The 16,678-nt window shown below is 34.5% G+C and overlaps 1 protein-coding gene across 5 annotated transcripts in view; it reads right to left on the bottom strand.

Moving 5' to 3' along the window:
- The window catches only part of ATM (Serine/Threonine-kinase ATM-like protein), a 45,475-nt gene that overhangs the window by 13,508 nt on the left and 15,289 nt on the right, over nucleotides 1–16,678 (bottom strand). For 4 of the 5 annotated variants that reach the window (XM_088804684.1, XM_088804683.1, XM_018117925.2 and 1 more), the window contains 28 exons: nucleotides 16,168–16,293; nucleotides 15,533–15,660; nucleotides 14,170–14,326; nucleotides 14,002–14,048; nucleotides 13,858–13,921; nucleotides 13,545–13,619; nucleotides 12,864–12,983; nucleotides 12,393–12,578; nucleotides 11,327–11,448; nucleotides 11,171–11,240; nucleotides 10,941–11,068; nucleotides 9,817–9,958; nucleotides 9,592–9,732; nucleotides 9,286–9,384; nucleotides 9,129–9,175; nucleotides 8,668–8,860; nucleotides 8,359–8,580; nucleotides 7,722–7,793; nucleotides 7,037–7,106; nucleotides 6,369–6,495; nucleotides 5,787–5,910; nucleotides 4,706–4,843; nucleotides 3,945–4,055; nucleotides 2,390–2,437; nucleotides 2,179–2,283; nucleotides 1,855–1,941; nucleotides 987–1,304; nucleotides 745–860 (listed from right to left, as the gene is read on the bottom strand). In XM_088804684.1, coding sequence (XP_088660810.1) covers nucleotides 745–860; nucleotides 987–1,304; nucleotides 1,855–1,941; nucleotides 2,179–2,283; nucleotides 2,390–2,437; nucleotides 3,945–4,055; nucleotides 4,706–4,843; nucleotides 5,787–5,910; nucleotides 6,369–6,495; nucleotides 7,037–7,106; nucleotides 7,722–7,793; nucleotides 8,359–8,580; nucleotides 8,668–8,860; nucleotides 9,129–9,175; nucleotides 9,286–9,384; nucleotides 9,592–9,732; nucleotides 9,817–9,958; nucleotides 10,941–11,068; nucleotides 11,171–11,240; nucleotides 11,327–11,448; nucleotides 12,393–12,578; nucleotides 12,864–12,983; nucleotides 13,545–13,619; nucleotides 13,858–13,921; nucleotides 14,002–14,048; nucleotides 14,170–14,326; nucleotides 15,533–15,660; nucleotides 16,168–16,293 — 3,383 coding nt within the window. The remainder of the gene's footprint in view (nucleotides 1–744; nucleotides 861–986; nucleotides 1,305–1,854; nucleotides 1,942–2,178; nucleotides 2,284–2,389; nucleotides 2,438–3,944; nucleotides 4,056–4,705; nucleotides 4,844–5,786; nucleotides 5,911–6,368; nucleotides 6,496–7,036; nucleotides 7,107–7,721; nucleotides 7,794–8,358; nucleotides 8,581–8,667; nucleotides 8,861–9,128; nucleotides 9,176–9,285; nucleotides 9,385–9,591; nucleotides 9,733–9,816; nucleotides 9,959–10,940; nucleotides 11,069–11,170; nucleotides 11,241–11,326; nucleotides 11,449–12,392; nucleotides 12,579–12,863; nucleotides 12,984–13,544; nucleotides 13,620–13,857; nucleotides 13,922–14,001; nucleotides 14,049–14,169; nucleotides 14,327–15,532; nucleotides 15,661–16,167; nucleotides 16,294–16,678) is intronic. The other variant, XM_018117926.2, reaches the window with a different exon arrangement.

The raw sequence follows: 16,678 nt of genomic DNA on the forward strand, positions 1-16,678 counted from the left end.
GTCTATTTACCTATGAATTTATCCAATAGCTCATCAACAAGTTTAATTCCATTTTTGCTTTCTTCTTCCGCATTAACCAGAAGGGAAAATAAAAGCACGAAAAGCACTAATAATTTCAATGTTAATATGATACTTTTTAAACAACTTTAAGCTACTAGCCAATGTCAAAGCCAATCAAAAAAATAATTTACCCATTCACTCCATTCTCTTTTCCATTTTAGCCTACTTTTAGTTTTTCTCTTTTCTGTTCTACTTTTAGTCAAAATTGATCACTCAATCCATCATATTCTTGTAAACCTACTGCCAATATCCTCAGTAGCTCATGCTTAAAACTTGATTTTTATTACCGTCACTAAAGCTAAGGAATAGTCTTGGAAAAAGTATATTAACTTCTTTCACTTCATTCATAAAAAACCCAGCAGAAACAGCATATCTCGTGTCTATAATATTATTTTGTGACAATAATAATTCCTTTATGGACTTTTAAATCATTGGACTCATGACATATCCAGATATTAATATGAAAAAGTTTTTGATCAATCAAGAGTTGTTCATTTAGATCTCCAGGAAAAATTGACCTAGATGCTTGAGAAAACAAAGAAACAAAAATTGAGTGCAGAAAATGTGTCTCTGCTATCTAAGCATCCAGATCTTTGTCGTTGTGATGGCGAAAAACAATGTAAGAATAGAATTTACAAATCCGAATTGAAAAATTCAATACAAAACATGTCCAAAAGAAGTTACCTATGCAAATTTTCGTTGAAATGATGAGTTTTAGTATGTTGACCTGAAGAATGAGAACTAGCTACTGTATAAAGTAAAGAGAAATCCCAGTTTCCTGTACGCCAAGCAGCCTCATACTGCAAATATTTGCTCAGATAAAGAGTGGGAAAGAGTGAGAAAAGATTAAATCCAGACAGATAGAAAAACACATAGTTAACCAACCATCCATAACAATGGCAGACAAACAAAATAAGAATATAAACCTGCAATTCCTTGAACTCTAAATCCTGCTGAAACTGACCCTTCCCAGAAGTTAATCCCTGGCAATACAGATCCAGCACATGCCTACAACCAATTTGCTGCAAAGATCTAATCAGCCCTTTATAAGGTTTCCTCTTTGTCTCATCTTCTAATGTGGAAAGGGAAGAATGAGATAATGATTGGGTCTCTGCCAATGACAAAGTTGTGGAGTTGCCCCCCACCACATAAGCTGTGGCTTCAGATCGCACTTGTAAGTCATAATATTCAAGGGCCTTGTTCCAATTTCCTTCATGCTCGAAGGTAATTATTTGGGAGGTCAGCTATTACAACAAAAACCCCAAAAAAAAAAAAAGGAGAATTGAGACAACTGTTAGACAAACATTTTTTTTCAATGTACATGCAAACAATAAAATTATTAACTCAACATCATTTACACCTTTGTTATTTGTATGCATACAACAGGAAGAATTTCCTAAAATTGAGTTGACAAACACTACAATTCAATTTTTTTCCCCATGTCAGAAACAAAGTCCAAGAAGAAAATTTTTTTGCTTAGTTGGCTAAAGGTTAGTTGGTCTGGTAGACAATTTTGATTCTCTTTCACTCATAATATTGCAGAAAACCTTACTAAGTAACAATTTCCAGGATAATTGTTGGCGAATAGCACACATACCATGAAGACATGTCATATATCTAGGCATATGCTATGCAGTTTGACTAATCCAGTTAGCAAAAGATAGTGAAAGCATAGAAAAAATCAGATGCAAAAATCATCGAAAAGGGTATACATTATGCCATAAATATTGAACAGAAAGCTACAAACATATCACAAGAACTAATTGCAGCTCTGTATGGACAACGTAGACTAACTGTATGTGACTGGATAACCCCGTATAAGCTGTCAGGTTCGTTGATTTGAGTAATTGCCGACATAAGAATTTCAATGTGCTGCGGTAACTGCAGGGGCAGACAATAAAAGGAGAATGGTTAGATGAGGTATTGTCGCACAGCAACCACATGAGAGAAACACAAACCAAATGGAAAATTGACTAAATGAGTTCCCATTGTTCCTTGCACAGTTCTATGAGTGACTGCCAAAAACTGAACTAAACTTCACAGCGTGCCATATACGCTGTGTTAGTATCCCAATTTAAAGTTGAACAATATAGCACACAAAATTTCTCTGAAAGTTACCATCTCATGATTTGAAAAATCAGGGCTCCCAAGGGTGAGGCTGTGGAAGTGTTCTTCACACCAATACTCCACATACATCATGGACGTAAAGTATGAGCCACAAATCTATAAAACATGGACATTCTATCAGAGAAAAGAACATAATTCCCAAGCAGCATAAAAAAAGATGCACAAAAGAAAGGAAGTGGCGCGTGGAGATTCTGATACTCACAATAGCAGACCTAGCAACAATGAGATAATTGATAGAAAGCCAATACACCTGGCAAAATAATACATCAGCTCAAAATGAAAAATCAAGGGAGCAGCAAAGCATGACTAAAATAAGCCACTCACACCCCCAGTCAGAGGTACCAACAATTTACGGTCACGTGAGCAACAATATTCAACAATCAACTCTAGTTAGAGTAACAACTGCCCCTAAATCACAAAAATGTGCATTTGAAGTACCTTAAGCAACTTTTATTTTCTCGTTGTCAATTCCCTTTTGAACCTTTCAGCAAGTCAATATCCCTTACGCATGGATATAAAGATATTCAAACATTAACTGACTAAGAATAGTAGGTGATGCCCATCTCATGTCATCAATTAGGACTAATGGAACCTATTGAACAGCACTGATAGGGGAAATGGTGAAAGATAGAGCTAGACAATAAGGAAAAAAATCTCCACATGTATGTCCTTGCTTCTCAATTTTAATAGCCTTAATTCAAATTAGCTCCTAGAAGACCCTATTAATCATTACCACCCATAAGTTCAAATATTTTGTTTTCCAATTAAGTGCCACAATTCTCCTTCCCCAACTAGTTAGGTGAAATCCTAACAAGGCGGACAAATTCTTGATCCAACATTGTACCGTGTCACCTCTAGCACTAGGAAAAAAAAACTAAGGAAACTTCTAGCGAACCCTTCCTTTCAATAATAAACCAAAAGAATAGCACATTTCTCTTAGGATAACTTTCCATTAGCACTCCTCATGTAACAACCCAAATCCAAGCACCACTAGCCCAACAACTTTTCGGGTTCAGATCTAAATCATGTGGCCCTTAAAAGCTTAAGCTCAAGTTACTAATAGTGATAGACTAAGATCCTTATATAGGTCTTAACAATCACATTCACATCTAATATGGGATAAGATATCACAATCTCACTCACTCAAATCCTTGATACCCTCATCAAGGTTACACATCACAATCACAATCACAATCACAATCGAGACCAACTCCACAAGATTGAGATCTCACTAGTGCAATGTGTAAGCCCACACTAGAAGGGCACATGCTCTGATACCAATTGTAACAACCCAAATCCAAGCACCACTGGCCCAACAACTTTTCAAGCCTAAACCATGTGGCCCTCAAATGCTTAAACTCAAGTTAGTAGTGATTGACTTAGACCCTTATATAGGCCTTAAGTATCACTTTCACATTCGATGTGGGATGGGGTATCACACCTCATAACATCCACAATCAGAACTCAGCATGAAGCATGCAAGAATGAACAAGATAAAGCGATGTTTAACATTATGCACAAGTCCTTAGATCAAACTTGTATTTTATTAAGCCAATCAGAAGGTCAGTAGTTCCCTTTCAAGATGCCCAAGGTTACGAGACACAGCTCTTTCTATAAAGAGGAGAACCTAATAGACTGGAAAACAAAATGGTTCACTAATCAGGTAATTCTCCATATTATATTTGGATCAACTCAAGTGCAAGGCACCAACTGTATTCTTTATATGTTTATGCACGTTTAAACAATGAAAAACAAACCTTGTCCCATGAAGATGTTGACATGGCGATTGCGCTCAATCTAGCTGCTGAATCTCTAGTTTTCAAAGTGGAGGAATGGGATCTTGAGCTATAACTACAGGCTTTAGCATGCTGCAAAATCATCACAAAACAATCATTAGATTATGAATACAAATAGTAACGATACAAACATCTGATAAATTGACAAATATTTAATAGTTCCAAGCCATGGATATTGACTAGCAATAAAATGTCATACATTGATAGGTCAGTTACAATTAAGTACAGATAAGCTATTGGATATGCCCATGTGTATGGATTAAAAAACTTTGCTTGCTTCCATGACTGGATATTCAGATTTGACTCTTTGAGGAAGCTATATGCAAAAGTTCACCCTCTCAGAGGACCAGTACTAAGCAAGGAACATTACAAATTCTTAGAATAGTATCTTTTCAAATACTTAAACATGTTTTTGACTCTTTACAGCAAAACACTAAAAGCTTTGCACCAATGTTTTTCAATCAAAGATTTCCCAACATGCTTAAGAAACTATTCTGCTCCACCCTCACCAAATGTAGATAAGTAAAGTAAGATAGCAACTATAACAATATGATAAATATGATGCTGATACACTACCTTGCATGAAGCATCTTAGAAATCATTATAAATAAGACAAAGAAATGTAAATTAAGTTATTCATCAATCTTATCTAATTGTCAGCATGTAAAAAGCATAGCAAACATCACATATAAACAATCAAAGAGGAAATCCGATACATGCACCTTAGAACTTTCCCTCCGTAATGGCCCTGAAGAAGATCTCTCTAGAACGTAACACAACCGAAGTTCATTAAGGGCATTTAACCAAACTTGAATCGATTTTATCAACTTATTAGACGCCACAAATATATGCTCCTGAACCTGCACATTACACAAAGCTAAAAGTTAAGCTTGGTGTTTTCAACTAAGTATCACACATGGAAGATTAGGCAACAAAGATCATAGAGACATAATAATACTAGCATTATACACAATTTAGAACTAAGCTAAAGTGAACTCAGAAGGCATTCCAACAAGAATATTGGTTAAATCTACAAGTAAAAGAAAGAAGAGTCAGACAGTATCAAAGGAAATTTATAAAAGAAAGATGGCATAGAAGGAAACAAAACGAAAGCAGGAAAATAGTCATTTTGTTTATTTCATATCAGTGGTGAATGATGGTCAGTCCATTGCGCAGCCAAAAGCTATATCACATGCTTTCAAGTCATATCCATCCCTGTACATGATCCTGTAGTATCCAATGCCGCTTTATCTAATTGTCATTCATTCTCTATAACCCACACTTCCTTGTTCTCATGAAAATCCAATGAATTTGGACTGCTCCTCTGGTGATCACAAAAAGGCTTTTATCTTGTTCTTAAATGATGCCACTCATTGTTACTCAAAATGAGTTTATTCAACACCTTTAATTTGCTTTTGTAATACCTCATCCACTAGTAGAAATAACAGCATCAAAATGCTTGATCTTGAGTATTAAGACTACAGATCACCTATCATGGGTAGCATTGATGTTCTAAGTTTTTTTTTCAGTTTTAGTAGAATGAAATACAGCATGCCTACTTCAAACTCTATATGCTCCTCCAAAAACACAAAAGAAGTAAACAGATTCTTTTTCTCCAGACAACACTCTTTGAGCTATTGCCTCCCATACGATAACAGACTGAATTAGTAAAGCAAATACCTGAAATACAGCAAAAGATATAACATGCATTAAAAAGTTAAGAGCCAAGCAGAAAGGTAAACTAGTAAGATGTTCAAGAAAAACTTCCATTGAAACTTTGACAAAAACATCCTAATGGGCAACCTGACAAGATATCAACTTCTGAATGTCCACATCAATATCCTTTTTGGAAGCTAAATTGACAACAACACTGGGCAACAGAAGCTCTGCAACTTCAGTTTTCAGCAGTGCAACATCCTGACATAATCTGAACATAGCACATTAAGCAAACAAGTTAAGCAATTGGGAATTTAAGCACACTATCCAGAAAATAAAATCAGAATTACAAATTACTGAGGTTGCATTTAAGAACCTAAATTTGGATTTAAATTTGAAGATTTGAAAGTTTTGATTTAAAATTCAAGAATTTGAAATCCTTTGTTTGGATAAACATATTACTGGAATTTACGATTTTAAACAATCTTCTATTAGAGAAGAAAGAACTTTAATTGGGCTGGATTTGACAAATACATACCTCAAAAAGTAATTTGAAACCCTAGATGTGGACCTTTTAAAATTCCTAGCGGGTTTAACCCAAACTCAAGCCCAAATTTTTAAAACCATTCCTGGACCAAAATATTTGAATTTGATAATCCAAGCCCCACATCTCAAATGCAGATTCTGAAACATACCATAAAACATTTCTGAAGATGCATGAAATATTACCTTATGATCACATCATTGCAGTAGCCAATCAATAAGTATACAAGAGGACATATCCACGTCTCAAAAGTTTTACCATGTGTCACCCAGGTGGTAGACTTCTCCAGAGAAATGTCTTCAGCTGGCATAACTTAGAAAAAGTCATCACACATTCAATCGCTAAAGAACATAGATACAGAAAAACCAACAGTAAACTTATGTTATTTACCGTAAAATCAAAATGTTCCACAAAAATTGAAGATCAGGATTTGAGTTAACCAAAACAGAAGGCACCATAAATGTTAGGCTGCTACAAGGCACAATAAATGGATCCATCCTATTTTTAACCAAGAACCAATTAGTTGCACGATTTGGGATCTACATGTCCTCAAGCATACTCCCTTAATTGTTTTGTCATGTAAATCGCCATGCTTATTGAAAAGAGAAAGCCATATAGCATTATTGGAAAAGCCATCACTGATCACTAAGTGTCCCAAAAAAAGTTTACACTGACTTAGAATAATTGATTTCTTCATGTCTGAGAAAATATCAAATGTAGCCAAAAATATTTAAAAATAGAAAGAAAAAGAAAAACCTACAACACTAAGTTCCGTTCAACATGTAAAGGCCACTTAAACTTTTTTAAACAGAGAGAAATAATTTTCATTCATTCAGCAATGCACTACCACTACCTCTAAACTTCTTTTCGAGATCCATCAAAAACTTTTCCACCAGCTCAAGGTTAATGCCTTTGGAGTGAACCTACAAGAGATTAAGATCTTTACTTAAACCTATGAGAGAGAAAGATTTTCATAAAATTTTCATCAAATAAAATAAACTTACCAGGATAATGAAAAGGACATATTGAAATTCCAAAAAGCAGGAGATTATTAGTGGCAGCCAGTTAGGTACAATAGATATGAGATATAGCGAGCACTGTGAGCATCAAAACCTAAGCTAAAGCTTTTTCTCCTAGACAATCATCAATAAGTGTGAATTTAATCACCGCTCAAGAAGGCAAAATCAAATTCTATTCAGATGCAGCATCGTTTTCTCTGACTCAGGCACACGAGACAACCTTCGTATGTGACAGAAACTTCAACTTATATTAAACTAACAAGCATCTACGACACATCATATTCAACCTAAACAAGAAAATAAAATGGATATAGATGGTAATCTCATAGAAGTCAGTTATCCCTGTTGAAGGATATAGCTACATTAAAATTCCAAATAACCATGTTAAAATAAATTAAAATAAAGTGAATACATGTTCCACCTATCCCCTCGGGCCTCAGTCATAATGTTTTATGGAACTTGTAACATTAAGAATCGAAAGCATAACAAGTATACTATATGAAAGAATAGAATACATACCTCAATAAGAGATCTTTCATAAGAATCGAAGGACAACATAGCTTTTTGACCCCTTTCAGTTGACAGTATTCCCTATTGGGGAAGGGAGGGGTACAGATAAAAAATCAATAAGATTCTCTTTTTACTATCATAGAAACTTAAAAATAACATCTTAAAGAACATGAGAAAATGATTAACCAAAGAAGAAAAGAGGATATTGGAGGAAAGAGAATAAATCAGAGTGATTTTACTTTTTCCCACAAAATGAAGTAAAATAAAAGATACAACTACTTTAAGAGAATTAGGTCCAAGACCATTATTTTTATGAACTCACTCTCACCAAAGATTCCACTATCTTAACAAGGTCACGCGCCTTTCCCTGGTCTTATCCACTCAAATTTCATTTTTAATCATAAGTTATAAGAAAGTGCATAGGCATTAATTATCAAGCAACAAAGACTTAACTCTTTTTTCTCATTAAGATTTAAATTTTGTTTGCAGGTAATATACTGAGCTTGTAACATTTATTTTGTCATTAATACTTACCTAGTAAAAAGAACTTCTGCTGGCTAAAGAAACAAAAGCAAGCCACTGAATAGAATTATAAAATTGATAACCTTTGCCAAAGGCAGAGGCAAACAGATCTTTATGGACTCACCCGAAGAGTTTGTGACGTTATAGCAACTATTTTAACAGAATCATCCATTAGATATTTCTTCAAAACTTTCAAAAGTGCAATTAGAAGCTCTTCAGATATGCCAGTATCCATGGAAAAATTTATTTCAGAGGCACCATTATGACTAATGGGCCCACAAACATGCATGTGGTTAGAGTCCCCAGGGAGACGAAAAACAACAGAGTGTGGATCTCCAATGCCAACCTACAACCACAATTACGCAGGGAAAAATATTGTAAACTATCATATAAAGTATCGACAATGAGGTGCAAGCAAATCTAACATAGATACCCTGGATATAAAATCAGACACCAATCCTCTAATCCTATTTGCATCATCTGCGGCACACATGCGTACAAGTGTCCAAACTGCATGGACAATTTCCTGGTCACCATGCCAATAAGTGGCATCCACAAATTCTTCAGTAGTCTTTCCCTCTTGAAATGTTTCCCCTGCGAGTAGCTTCTTGTGCAGTGATTGTAGACTGCAAATGCCAAGTAAGATGAAGCATCTTAAGAGCAACATAAGATCACAAAATTCCATTCTAAATCTTGAATACATCAACTTTAAGCATTTTAAAAACAACCAATTATAAATTCTAACTTCCCAAATTCTAGTGGGAGAGTTAGTAGTAGTAGGCTTTCTTTTTTGCATTCCATGCTAACTTGACTACGAAAGCTATAGATATTTAATACAAGTTTCAATTTGAAGAACCAAAAGCAAGGAAACGTCTGTTTTCAAAGGACAATCACCTCCATGAAAGTAATCTTGGCGGAAGGTAGCAAGATCTCTTCACAAACTGAAAACAAGCAGAATAAAAGAGAGAAAAAGAAAAGGCAAACTATGGTGAGAAAACAATCCAGTTACACATATAATGTTACAAACCATTTAACTTAAATTCAGTCTTGCCTTTAATAAGTGGTCTCTTGGAGAATACACTCGGCACAAATCCTGATGGAAATTTCTTATTCCTTCAAAGATATCTATTTCAGGAAAGGGTTCCAGTTCCTGAAAAAGAGTGATTCACATGAGTTAAAGGATAAAACTTCCAAAAGTTCAAAAGAGAAACAGAAAACTGCCTGCTTCTTCACTTAGCATTGATCTCATACAAAACAATATCACATATGCGTCCAGAAAACTTCTAAGCACCAAAGTCCAATAAAGGAATAATTACAGGAGACTCAACTCCATAGATATGAAGCCAAAGAAACATACTCTTATATAATCATAAAGCAATGGATCAGAATCCACTGTTAGCTCAAGGAGCAAAGATAAAACTTGAGATGATCCAGATGCAGAAGGTTGCCCATCAGCTTCAAGAGGAATGTAGCATGCCACCAACTTAGACACCAAAAACTGCATAAGAAAACAAGTTGAGAACAGAGATGAGTGATCAAGTTAATATATTGTCAGCTTTTAAGGGTTCAGAAAATACAACACCTGGAGTTGTTCACCAAGCACACCAACAATTTCCTTAGATGGGTTACTTTTAAAAGATTTGAGTAAGGCAGAAATTATCCGACAGCATTGATCTTGTAAAGCATGACAACCAATAAATTGCCCAATCAAATTGAAAAGATAACTGCATTAACTCAAAAACCATTCAATGAGAATTCAATTCATTAAAGCTCAGAAGTTTAAATGATAACTGCATAAGCTGAAACTATTACATATCACAGACTGAAATTTCTTTCAAAACCTCAAAGGTGATTCTGAAAACCCGAGCACCAAAACATCAAAAACTAAACTCAGCCAAAGATGTCTGAGAGAAAATAACCCTTTCACACAACCCAATAATTAGAGACTAAAAGAATCCAAAGAAGAGATTAAACTAAAAAAATAAAAATCCTCTAAATTCAGCATCAATTTCTTTTTACTAATGTCCCAGGCCAGAGAAGATTGCATTAAAGGTGAAATTGCCTTTGAGCAAGTGGACAACTATATTGCAATGTAGCTCAGAGGGGTCGGACTCCTTAGACAAACAAACAAAAGAAAGAAAACAAGGCAATAATCTAGCAAGGATATCAGTCCGAACATCCTAAAATGGCAATCAACTCAACCTAAGAGCTCTAATATGGTATTCCACTATAAAATCCAGAGAAAAAAGTACATGTTCATAAAAGAAAAGAAAACATAACATTTAGGCACATCCTTAATCCAGATATAACCAAACATCCAATATTTACTTTGGTGATATGCAATACTTTACCACAACAAAAGGGAAATCCCACATAAACTAGCCCCCACTTCCTTCCTAGTCCTAATGTGATCTTCATTTGTTGTTTTAATAACTTAGTCTTAAGCACCACAATAACACAACTTAACACAACAATAAAGTGTTATAATTATAAATAAAATAAAACTTCAAAATTATTCTGATTCAACACTGAGCAAATGAATTAAAAGACTGAAAATGTATAACAGCTCCACATAAGTACATGCAAACTTTGACAAAAGCATAGAGCAAGTACCCAAACAGACACTAACTTAGAAGCTCATGCAAATGTCTCAAACATGCACATGCATAATTTCGACTAACTCGTGAAGTTCTAATTGCAACTCACTTGGAAGTACTTGACAGAGCAGCTCTATGTCCAAGAATGTTTACAAGCACCTCTACTGCAGCTAACCGATGGCATCTGTGCCTGTGATGAATTGCTGCAGAAATCTTGTAATGCATTTCTATGATAAACTGCAAAATTACAATAAATGTGAGAACATGACAGAAATCAAAGAAGACTATTCATTGAAAGGGAGTTCAAAAGAATCCTTAAATAAGAGAGTGCATCATCACCATGAAAACTCTGTCAGGGCGAAAAATGTTAATCTTATCAATAACACTAACACTTGCATGGCCATCCTCCCTACATGAGTCAAACAAGAAAATGTTTTTCATACAATAAACAAAAGTTTACATATGCAGAGACATAAAAAGCAGATGGTAACACACATTTCCAAAAATCCATCAACAACTGTTTGGATTGCGCAGACAACATTATCCCTGGAGAAAAAGGGAATTATAGGATCTGATGCACAAGATGCAAGAGAAAGTATATGGCTGACGATAGACACCTACAAATGCATAAAAGAAGCAGGCCAAAATTAGAGTCATTGTGGTCCTGATCAAATACAAGTATGAAATCTATTTGTCCATAAATAAAAAATGCCTTATAATGAATACAGCTTTATGTAAATAGAACTCAGTGTATATGAATCCATGAATCAAATACTATGTATGCATAATAAAAGGAGCAATGTCCCTCAGTGTTTGAATCAGAAGCCAACATTCAGTGAAAAGCCTGCCCAATCGCATGCAACTTATATCCTCATTGCAAAATGCACTTGCAAGTCCTCAAAATGTATGTGCTACATACAAAACTCTTCTAGAAAAACGTAAAATGCACCTAAACCATTAGCACATCATTATCCGTATGCAGAAGATTACTTTCTAAGGTTCAGTTGAGTTATCTGGCATTATCCCACATCACTTATCTTTGCAGTTTGTCATGGCCTTCTATTCAAGTTGGAAGTCTCCACATATTATCAATTTGTTTTACTTAGGGTGTTTGGCAAGATTAGAGCCTACGTTGTTTGTTGCCCATTTGTTATGTTTTTTTTTTTTCTTGTTAGTTCCATATTCACAGTCCACATGGTAAACCTGTTTGTTTTTTAGTTGTCACATTCTATACATGCAGATCAGCATTAAGTGGCTTTATCCAACATCAATTAAGTTCTCAATTTGTTGTGGCCTTATATTCAAGTTGGCCCTCTCCACCTGTTATCAAATGGTTCTAACTTGGTAATCATTAAACACTAGTTTTCAGGAAAAAGCTTGAGGAAACATTACTGATGTCTCCATATATACAGTAAAACAGTATATGAAATAACAAAATTTTCCTCAAAGGATCCTGCAGAGTGTTTGTAGTCATAAGCAAAAACCAACTTAAAGATGGTGCACCTAATTTTTTAATCACACTCAAACTATTAGATTTATCACAAACCTGCAAGGAACATACCATATTTTTCTTGATGAGTTTATCTCTTTCATTCTCAGAAATCTCAGCCAAATGCAAAATAGAATTCCGAAGCACCACTGCTCCCTTCTCACACCCAGAGCTCTTACTGCAATGCAGTGTCATACAAACTGAAAAAATTGGCACAAAATGATCTTTAACCATATCAGGCAAAGGTTGGCCAGCAATCTGCAATTAACTAAACATGTCAGTAAAACACAAGATAGTGCATAAGTAGAAAAGAGAAGAGATGGCATTAAGAGACCAGTATATCTATGAAACAAAGCAAAAACCAGACTGACCCAACTAAAGACAACCTATAAACCTTAATTTCTTGCTAAAGGGAAGATAAATTATTGACATTACCCAAAGATTTCTAACTAGTATTTAACAAAATTTTGATGTTATTCGAAACCTTAAAGTTCTTTATTTACTGAAACCAGAAAAGTTATAGAACAATGAATTTGCTCCTACCTTAGCAACCCAATTCAGGTTAGAGTTGTCCTCATGAAGAACTAGAGCTGGAAGAAGCCAATTGAAACAATATGGCAGGAAATAACTAGGTTCGGCATCTGATACAAAAAGTTGTCGTATCTGCAAAGAATAACCACTCAGTGATCAGCCAATGTTTTCCTTTAGAAGGAAAAAGAAGTTGAAAAAAATTGAAAAGAATTATTATATATGGAAAAAACAACGAACGTAAGGAAATAAACAACCAGAACATACTTCTCAAGTTTAATAATTGAATGCAAATAAAGTAACACTATTAGAATGATATTAGCTAAGATTACAACACATAATCAATGAAACTGATTTAAACATGCAACTCAATGATTGAGACAGATAAAACTCCAAAATATTCAGTAACTTCTATAGTTTATCAGCGTTAACATATATGATAAGAGATAGAGAAGACTCAAATCAAGCTGACAGCTGATGGAGCAACAATTAGCAACATTGTTAAATAACATAAAAGTATCGCCTTTGAATATTTTAAAGATCTTTAAGACTATCTAAAAGCATAAATGCTGTTAAAACAACAAAACCAATACAACATACGAATTCTGAAAAGACATACTTGATTAAATACAAAAGACATCATTGTGTCTCGTTCAATCAGAACAGAATCCGATAAGAAGCTAACAGATAAATTACCTCCACAAGAGCAGCTATGCTGACACCACAAGCAACCCAGCAAAAGAGAATGGATCCAATGAGTTCTTCCAAGTACTGCAGAGAAAGAAAATTCTACAAAGTTAAAGCCAATGAAGTTCCAGATAGCGGAAATTCAATAACTCTCAGTAACCAAGCCCCAAAAAACATCCAGATTAAAAAATAAAAAATAAAAACCCTGATTTCTTTTAAACAATCCAAGGAAGAACATATTCATAAACCTTTTCAACTATCCAAACCATCACTGTTTCATGTGGACAATCATAATTTATCAAAAGAAAAGAAATTTGCACACCATCATTCTCGAGATATACTGTAGGTTTCTTGATAGATTATCGAGTGCTGCAGTAACCAATTCCCTGCAGCAAAAGGATTACCAGTTCAAGGAACAAAACTATGATTAGTAAAAAATTGCAAAAAAAAGGGTAGAATATTATACCTCTGACTAGGATCAATGGCAGAAACTGCACACATCATGAAAACAGCCTGCATATTAAATGAATACAAGCATTGAGTTTTTTAAATTGCACATTTGACCTATCAATCCTATATAGATGGTTCAACAACTGCAAGTGTTACGGTAAGAGACCAAATACACATGTCATACCTCTAATTCAATTTTCTCACTATGCAAAGCAAGTTGCATAAGAGTAATAATAACAGTTTCAACTCTTGGACGAGGTTGTGGACCAGCAGCAAGGACTTCCCTAGCTGTAACAAGTTTTTCTTTTGAGTAAAACACCAACTCAACACCAAAGTTGGAACTGCAAAAACAATCAAGTTAAGTGTTAAGATTTGATGTGTTAATATTTGATGATTAAGGATCACTTCCATACATGTTAATGGAGAGAGAAAATAGATTGAAGAGAACTAGAGAACCTACCCATATGGTAGTATGTATTTATTAAAATTATAGAGTACAATAAGATAATATACCCTTTACAATAATTCCCAATATAAAATAGAACTAGAAATACTTTTGAAGTAACGCTAATATTCAGAATGACACAGAGATGCTCAGATTCATCTATTTTCAGTTTCAATATCCCTCAGAAGTTCAAAGTAAACATTGTTTAGACAATCTCATAAACCTAAAAGCAAATTAAAGAAGATGAAGAAACAATCAACTAAAATTTTCCAAAAGCAAAATCAATATGGTCAATATAGTTTTCTCAAAGCGCACATCACCCTAACAGAAAAGCAAGAAAGTTTAATGATGTAGAAGATAATTATAGCAGCAGTCTCCAAAACCCCAAACCTAACTCAAACCGTATTCTCTCTTCTCAAAACCTCCGAAAGGCATTACACACAAAAACAAAGTATATGCATTTGTTGCAATTCACAAAAGGTTGTCCGTTTTAGGTCAATTCCGATAGGGATTTGCCCATGACAAAACACTAAGGAAAGATGATAACATCACAAAGGCGGGAGGAGGTCCAACACATAATTTATCTGAAGTTGAATAACTAATGAACAGAGAGCATTAATGATAACAGAAAAAACAATACCTTGTTTTATTAGCTTGGCACAAACATGAAAAGGAAAAATAAAAATTTAAATATGATCATAATAGTAACTAAATAAGCATATACACATCCATGAAAGAAAATAAGAAAGGGCAAGCCATTGAGAAAATTTAAAGTGTGTCAAAAAAACAGACAAAACATAAAATGATGAAGTCTATCATATCATTAAGGTAGAGAAATAAAAAGACACAGAGGAACATAACAGCGTCAATAACTACAACAATAGAAAATAAGTGTTGAAACTTCACCTTTAGCAAAACAATTAATACTTATGTACTCAAATTAACAGAAATAAAAGGCAAAATTACTGGCATGTGCATCAGAACAAAGTTGAAAAATAAGAACTAACCATGATTTATGTGACATATCTCCAACATACAAAGTCAGAAAAGCTTATGGTTAGATAAGCCTCTCACACAATCAAATACATTTCAAGAAACTCACCAAATATCATGGAAGAGCTCTCCATGGCCATCCCAGGTCTGGAATAGAACACCAATTCGTCTACTTAGAAAGAACCTAACTCGATAATCAGGATCTTGAAGCATCAAAAGTAGCTTTTCAATCATTGTCTGTAAATATTTATAGCAGCAGCAACAATGGCCCCATATAGTGGCATGTAGAGAGAGAGAGAATTAAAATAACTTAATAAGAACAAAATATTCTCTGATGTCCTAAAGCAAATGAGACAGTGATGAAAACTACAATCATAAAAAATAGAAAAATGAATTGAGCAATAACATGCGTCCAGGAGGCATAAATACTTCAGAAATATGTTTATATGTCTCAAGAGTAAAAATAATTAAATGCAATTTCCCTATTAAATGAAGTAGTTGACCAAATGCACTAAAGTGATTCAAATTGTTTCTCATCAAGAAGAGAGTTTCCTCACATTGCTGATGACCTATAAGTTTTTAGATTTCCCACATCATATATAAAGTAAATAAAAATCATATCAGCACTACATTTGTCTTCTACATTTAAGATTTTAAGTGAGCAAGAACATGTACTTTTCTCTCCAACCTGAGCCCAGGAAACATAAGTGCCAACATATAAGGGAAGGATCCACAAATAATCACCTGACCAATCTCGGGACTGAGTAAAATAAAATTGCAAATGCAGTCAATCAATTTGACTCGACCAAACCAGTCAAGAAAATCAAATTCCGCAACTTTGATCACCAGCTCCGCAAGATATGTCAAGGACTGCAAAGCAATATCAAGTAAAAACACACTGGTTGGGACATAATCTCCTGGCCAATCTCATCATAACCATAAAGAAACAAATTGTTGAATGAGGTATTATATTTTGCAGCAAAGGAAACACATCTTTGAATACTCAATTACAAATAGGGAGCTGCACACATAGTCAAAACAGAATGTCCGCAATACACAAAATATTCATGTCACTTAATAAGAGCACGTTGCTACAATCAGGATTTATCGCATTAGAAAAGGTGGACAAAGCAGTCTGTGAGTGAAATACAATACTTTCACATGAAAATTTTTCATCCAAACTATGACCAAGTGACACGATGTTAAGGTCTCTCTCTCTCTCTCTCTCTCACTCACACACACACATATAATCTAA

Source organism: Theobroma cacao, chromosome 3 (assembly GCF_053813885.1).
Source record: "Theobroma cacao isolate CCN51 chromosome 3, ASM5381388v1, whole genome shotgun sequence".
In the NCBI taxonomy this organism is placed as follows: Eukaryota; Viridiplantae; Streptophyta; class Magnoliopsida; order Malvales; family Malvaceae; genus Theobroma; species Theobroma cacao.